The sequence below is a fragment of the Vigna angularis genome, chromosome 1 (genome assembly GCF_016808095.1).
Source record: "Vigna angularis cultivar LongXiaoDou No.4 chromosome 1, ASM1680809v1, whole genome shotgun sequence".
Lineage (NCBI taxonomy): Eukaryota > Viridiplantae > Streptophyta > Magnoliopsida > Fabales > Fabaceae > Vigna > Vigna angularis.
In genome coordinates this window covers 10,351,931-10,359,225 of record NC_068970.1, presented here as the reverse complement: position 1 = coordinate 10,359,225, position 7,295 = coordinate 10,351,931, and the positions used below count along the sequence as shown (strand labels likewise).

The window sequence follows — 7,295 nt, the reverse complement described above, 5'->3', positions numbered from 1 at the left end:
CACCATCGTATCGCCACCTGCCACCTCCATTAATAAATATTAATCTTCACATTTTAGAACCATTTGATAAGGACGTCCAACCAAGTCGTCAAATTACAATTCACAAAAAAAAATTACTTTTTTTTCTGACCAAATATAAAACTTATTAACCATGTTTTATTTTTTTTTTTACTTTCTCATTTTTTATGTATTTTTTACAATAACTTTTTTTATTCTTGTATTTTTTTTAAAAATGTTGGAACTTGGATGAAGAGTACAGCTCATTTTGTGCCTACGTTTCTTTGATTCCTCAGAACAATATTTTGTTTTTGGTATTCGCCAAATTATTACTCCACACATCTGACCCCAACACTTTATTTCTTTTGGACCAATCAATTTATTTCTTTATTTTCAGTAATCTGTCATCATACAAACACTTTTTTTAACCTACTTTTTACTGCTCTATGTTTCTTTGTATTTTCATATCATTTTTTTACCAAACACTTTTGTTTTTCCTTTTAAGGGTTCTCTTTCTGTGCTACAAATTGCAATTACTATAATGCTAAAGTTTAAAATTTATCACTACAACATATGTTCGTATTTAAAATTAAACTAAAAAAATTGTAGGAATAGTTTTAATGTGTACCACATGGGTTAGTTATATCTACAAAGATAAGATAAGGAAGACAGATTGAGATACAGATTGTATAAAAAAAACTCACCCTTAGTCGTGTGGTTGTGTCTATAGAGATTTGAGATTTCTGTCAAAAAGGAAATTGTATCATATATTTGCTTACAGAGTGTGTGAATGGGTGAAAGAGATACATAATGTCTTTCATTTTCTAAACATTGTAACCATGTTTAAACAATATTTTTGTACTGAATTAGGAAAAAGTATCTTCATAAATGTTATATTGGTTTCAATAAAAAATAATGTGTAAAATTTAAGTTATGATCATTTTAATAAGAAACAACCAAATTGTCATGATTAGCCATAGTAAACAAATGAGTTAGTCATATTAATAACTTTATATATTGTATTTAGACTTTATAAAAGTCATATAAACAGATAGAAAAGGAAAAAGATAACATTCAAAACTTAAGACATGTACGGTTGACGTTTTCATACACTATTTGTATGTGTACGAAAAGGTATATCTTAAGATGTGTGAATGATATATTTTATTATGATACTTTGTAATTTGAACTATTCGTGTTGATAAATTTACCTGTGTTGCGAGTGATGAAATTATTTTATGCAAGTTCTTGCGTTTTGTATTGTGAGAAGTGTAAACAGTAGCTTAATAATACAAAAATTCAAGTTATGTTTATCATTTATTATAGGCTTAAATGCTTACTTCGTCTCCATGTTAAGAGGTGAATTTTTGTTTAGTACTCGATTCTAAAAATGAAGACATTGAGTTCCTATGTTATGAAAAATATATGAATAAGGTCTACAAAGAAAGAACAAATTCAACAAATCATAACAAAGAAAGCTGAACAAGAGAGAGAAAGCTACAGCAGAAGAGAGAAGAGAAAAAGTACGACTACATCAACATGGACTTAACGTCGTTACTGTCAACTTAACGGATAGGACCTTATTCATACACTTTTCATAACATAGGGACCAAATGTCTTCATTATTAAAACTGGGTACTAAACAGAAATTCACCTCTTAACATGAGGACGAAGTAAGCATTTAAGCCTTTATTATATATAAGAATAATGCATTCCATTCATTCATTTATACTTGGAGGTGGATGTGATGATATTCTAATTTGCTCGAAGAATTTTCAACAAGGGAACCTATCATCCGAGTGTGATGAAGAACAAACATGGTCAACTACATCATCTTGATGGTTATGGTTAGTTGTATTGCATGTTACCAAAGAATCTCCGACCTTGGTATTTACCATCTTTTGTAACATGTTATCGAAGACTCCTTGATCTTGGTACTTATCATCTTTGATTGACTTATTTAAGACAAATGCATGATATTGTTTATCAAGTAACTAGTGTTGGGTACTCCGTAGTCAATAAGATGACTACTATATACTTTATGAATAGATCACATAGTCGAATGCTGAATATCGAGTACTATGTTTTCTGTACCAAAGACTACATCTATTTTAATAACAACATTGGTCATGAAGTCAAGTACCGCATATCGGTATCTCCTCATGTCTACCAGGGACACTTTCGCATTGGATAACTTAGCCAAAAACAAGTCCAATATCTCACAGATAAATTGATCATTGGACCTTTGAGCCATTGAACTCATAACTATGGCGTATTCGAATAAGGGCTCATGATCAACAATGTATGCCTATAAATATTATTTTAGTCATTGTTTGACCTTATTTTTTGTATTAATTCAGATTTGACCAAAATCTCTGACAAAGTACTATTTTGGGCGTTGAAAGACTTCTATAGGTATCCCACCATTCGAAAGGAGACGAAGGAGACATAGAGAACGAGTATCGAGTAATGAAGAGCTCGTGAGAGTAGAAAATGACTTTACAAAGTACATTCGATTCCACATGAACATTAGTTAAATTTTATTTTGGTTGAGATTGAATTAAGAGAGTTTATTATCTAGTTATTGAACTCTAGTCTAATTCATAGTAGTACATTATGCAATGGTGGTATCACATATTTTAAGAGATAAAAGAAGTACTACATCTACACCAATTAAGTGATTTTGTGATTGAAAATGTATAAGTGCATGTGAAATGTTTATCTTAACCTATTTTAATTCTACTTTTTACATATTGAAGTAGTGTTGTCAAAACAAGCTACCTGATTCAACGGGCTCGGTCTATCACGGGTTTGTCACTCAGTGAGTCAACCCAATATTACTCACATATTAGCAAACCAAAAAAATTTGAACTCAACCCAATCCACCACGGGTTATTGGGTTAAACATGATGACTCACTAACTCACTTAATTTCAAGTTTTTTTTCAACTAAAAAACATAACAAAATTTTTTTAGTTCAAATCTAAATAAAGGGAAAGGGTCTTAAATTAGATTTATGATAAATCAAACATAATATTTCATTCATACAAAAATATCACAAAATATTCTCAACAAAATTTTTAGTGGCTTGATAATAGTTCAAATTTGTTTTGGGGTAAATTTTGAGTTACTAAGTATAGATTTATAGATTTTTCATGTTTTTTAATTATTTCATGCAAAAATAATTTCATAAGACTCTCTGTTTTAATATTTTATAAAATGACTAATTCAATAAAAAATACTTATTAAAAAAATTAGGTGAGTTGATAAATCATCTTAGCTTACCCGAGTTCAGTACAAATAAATCGAGTTTTTAATAAATCAAATTCAAAATTCATCTATATTGAAATCTCAAAATTATTTTCAACTCAACTCTATCTATACACGTAATAGACCGAATTAACTCATATATTCCATGTTTTTTTGACAAAACTATATTAAAGTATATTTATCATTCTTATTTTGTGTTATTTTGTTTTGACTAAACATCCTTAGACATATATAAGATTTTAACAAATAGAAAGAGAAGCTGAATAACAAAACTTTTACTTCACTTATATTTTATTCCATAAAAAAAAGTTGGTTATTCCTATTTTAATTTTAAACAATCGTTTTCAGAATTTATTATTAGTTATATTAATTAGAAATTAAAAAAGTCATTTGAGTACACAAGAATATTGTTTTAAAACTTTTTTTTTATGAATGGCATGACAAATATGTGCATCATTTACTTTTTAATTTTGTATTTAATTATTTATTAAAGAAAAACATTTAAAAGATAAAAAAGGTTGTCAAAACTATATTTTTTTTAAAAGTACTTCTTAAAAAAATTAAAACTTAATAGTTTAAATTTAAATATTTTCAAATATATCATAATTAATTTTCCTTTTTCCTTTATTGAGTACTCAAAATTTGTATGTGATTAATTTTATTTTTTTACTTAGATGACATGATAATTATGTTTTTCCATCATCTTAATTATGTCTTTATATATTAACAAACGTGATTAATGTACAAATAATATTAGAATTAATATAAAATAATAAATGCCTTTATTATTTCATTAAGTTAAATGACGAATCAAAATAAAAATTATCTAACCCAATGAACTGAAAAGATAAACAATAAAAACTTAATTTAAAAATATAAAATTTTGAGTACTTAACCATAAATAAAGAAAAGAGGTTAATAAAAACAGAATTGAAAATATCCAATTTTTTTAAAACCATGTTTTAATCATGAAACGCCCCAAAAGAAATTCATTCATAACCATAAAACGTTCCCAAAATAAATTAATTCATAATCTAAAGCACATTTGGTTATACTGAAACCACTTTTTAATTTAGCTGAAAAAAAAAACATTTGAAAAAGCATGTTAAAAGGTATTCAATTTCTTATTTTCTAAAAAAAAGAACATACTGTTTTTGTAATATATAATGCAAAAGAAATAAACTACCTTTCTCAGAGAAAAATTAATAATTTTTAAAAAAATAAAAAATTAGTAGCAATAATGCCTGAATATTATTATTATTATTTAATTTTAAAATAGAAACAGTTATCCTAAAAGCAATTTTTTCTCCCTGTATAGGTTTATAGTAATAAATTCCTGTCAATTGTTGCCTGCTGATTTAGTTAACACTGAACGCCAACTATTTTTAGGAGGTTACATTCTGATGACCATGTTCTTGACGGAGAAACAAAATTCTTGAGGTACATAGCTTGCGCATAACAAAATAAGTTCGAGACAACTTCATGAACAAATAGAAACAAATAACCGTTGACTATCTATCTCTTCACACTTATTTCTTGTTATGTTCGGACTTTCAAGGTTACTAATTATTTTTGCTACTTCATAGAAAAAATAGAGGCCAATCCCACCCTCCATCCGTAAAACGTGGACAAGCTGTGCCTTTGAGGGGTAGCAGAAATCATACTTGGTCTCAAAATTTGAAAGGGCTTAAGTACCATCTTGCAGCTACTTGTCTCTGAGGAGGACCTGAATTGATTTCAGAGTTCAGAAATCAAGTAACTAGAATTCAATAGGTATTATACCAAGAGCACATGAAACATACACAATTAGAGCAGCATTTGGATGTTCAGAAGTTAATAGTTAAGAGAATTCAATAATTATCTTCAGTATGAATTGACTAGATATTATATTAAGAGCACACGAAACATAAATCAGCAATCTCTCCATGGTGGACTGTAAACAAGCACAGTAGAAGAAAATTCATGAAGATCCACAACAGCATTGGTCCAAGTGAAATCCATGGCAAGTGGAATTTGGAGAGAATTGCAAAAGAAATGATGGCAACACACCCTATTACGAAAAAATAGTCTGTACACTAACAGTGAATAAGGATTTTATTCAGTCATTCAATCACAGATTGTTAAGTAATAGTCAAGTTGTTAACTTCGACAACAACTATCCTAGGAGACATACTTAATCAGATTTCTAATTTGTTGACCTTTACATTTTTCATACTGAAAGAGCATAGAAGTTAAACTAAATTATTGTTCGGAAAATAACACATGCGCACTGTAAGATAGAATGCATACCCAAGTCATTTAGTGGAAACGGTATGTAATTCCCTCAGTAACAAGGAGCATGTTGAAGAAAATGCTAAACAATAATGTATTGCTAGTACTCCTCTTGCAAGAAAACTAAAATTGAGTTATAATACGATATCCCTAAAAATCAACAGCTACCGGTCGTTCTACACACCACATGGCAATTCAGAACCAGAAAAAGAAAAGGAAAACAGAACACATACACGGGAGGAGGTGGGACTTCACTTGCAAATGTTGCCATGCCTTGGCGTTGCTTGTGCTTAGGGTTCCCAGAGCAAATCACATAGATACGTCCTCGACGTTTAACTATCTGACAAAATGTACACATCTTCTTTACAGATGACCGCACCTTCATGGCTTCTGAAGAAGGGAAAAACATCAAGCAGCGATAATCATTCAGGAGCACATTACAATACACCTTAGACGGTTCATAGAAACAAACCAAGCCACAACCAGCACATAAATATAAGACAATGGATTTAAGTATATAGCTATCAATTTCAGTATCATAACCATGTTGATCAGTTATACAATTGTGCACCTAAGCAAACAAAAAAATTCTGAAGCAAACGAAATGGTGAGTGCTTCTAATAAATCCCTAATCGGTAAATAGTGCGAAATTGAAAGTTAACAAAATTGTGTGAGGTTAATAAAATAGAGTCACTGATAATCTTCTTCTAATCAGATGTATAAGTAACAAATTGTGCGATAATCGAAACATGGGTCACAGAATAATTTTAAAAAATCGAATGAGATTGAGAACGGGAACACGGGAATGAGACGAACCTTGTAGTGAGAGAGTGCGTGAGAGGTGAAGAGAGAGGGTATAGGGCAACTGAAACAGCTATGACAAGATTTCAAAGCGGAGTCGTCAAAGGTGAGGGTAGATGGAGAAGCAGAAAAAAGGTTTTGGGCTAGGATCAGGCCCACTATGCATCAGTGGGTATAAAGCCCGTCTTCTTGTCTTCCTAATAAGATTATTTCAACTATAATAAATTTATTTTCAATCATCATAAAATTTTTATTATTGAATACAATCATTGTATACATAAGATAACATATACCTAATTTGACGCATAAATTTAGAGTTGTAGTTATTAATTGTAATTTTGATTGCTGTTACCAAAACATAAGTTAGTTATAAAATTATAATTTTTGCATTTGAGCATTTAGAATGAATATAAAGATTATTTATATTAATTTTTTGAATCATAAAATGCTACATAGATTGAATAATCACACAGAAAATATATTATAATACTAAATAATTAATCTTGGTGTTTAATTAAATTTTATGGGTTATCATTAACCTACATATATAATATTTGCAATATTCTATTGATATCCCCTTTAAAATATAAGAAAAAAAAATTAAGCAGGTTTTCAGAAACAATTATACATTATGTGCTCCGACGATAAAATTTATTATATAATATTAATTATTTTGAAACAACTGTCACAAGTGACCCATTTGGAAATGACTTTATAGTTATATAAATAATTAGAGTTTAGGATTGTAAAACTAATTTGAATTTTATTTTGATATCATTAACTAAGAGTTACCCAATATCAATTTTTTGAGTCTTTACAAAATCACCTAAGATCACTTTAAAGTTTTATATTTTATTAGTTTTTTCGAGAAATTTTCTGTACAACAATTAAAAGAAAAATACTTTCAATGATTTTTTTCTATAAATTTTTAATATTTGAGAGAATATTATATTTGAA

General features: G+C 28.8%; 1 protein-coding gene across 1 annotated transcript; it reads right to left on the bottom strand.

The window, feature by feature from the left end:
• Positions 1–4,648: 4,648 nt before the first annotated feature.
• On the bottom strand, positions 4,649–6,455 carry LOC128195625 (uncharacterized). The gene is made up of 3 exons (XM_052873850.1): positions 6,354–6,455; positions 5,771–5,927; positions 4,649–4,992 (listed from the first exon to the last, which is right to left on the bottom strand). The coding sequence occupies exons 2-3, from the start codon at positions 5,920–5,922 to the stop codon at positions 4,842–4,844; spliced, it is 303 nt and encodes a 100-aa protein (XP_052729810.1). The 5' UTR covers positions 5,923–5,927; positions 6,354–6,455; the 3' UTR covers positions 4,649–4,841.
• Between the last annotated feature and the right edge of the window lie 840 nt (positions 6,456–7,295).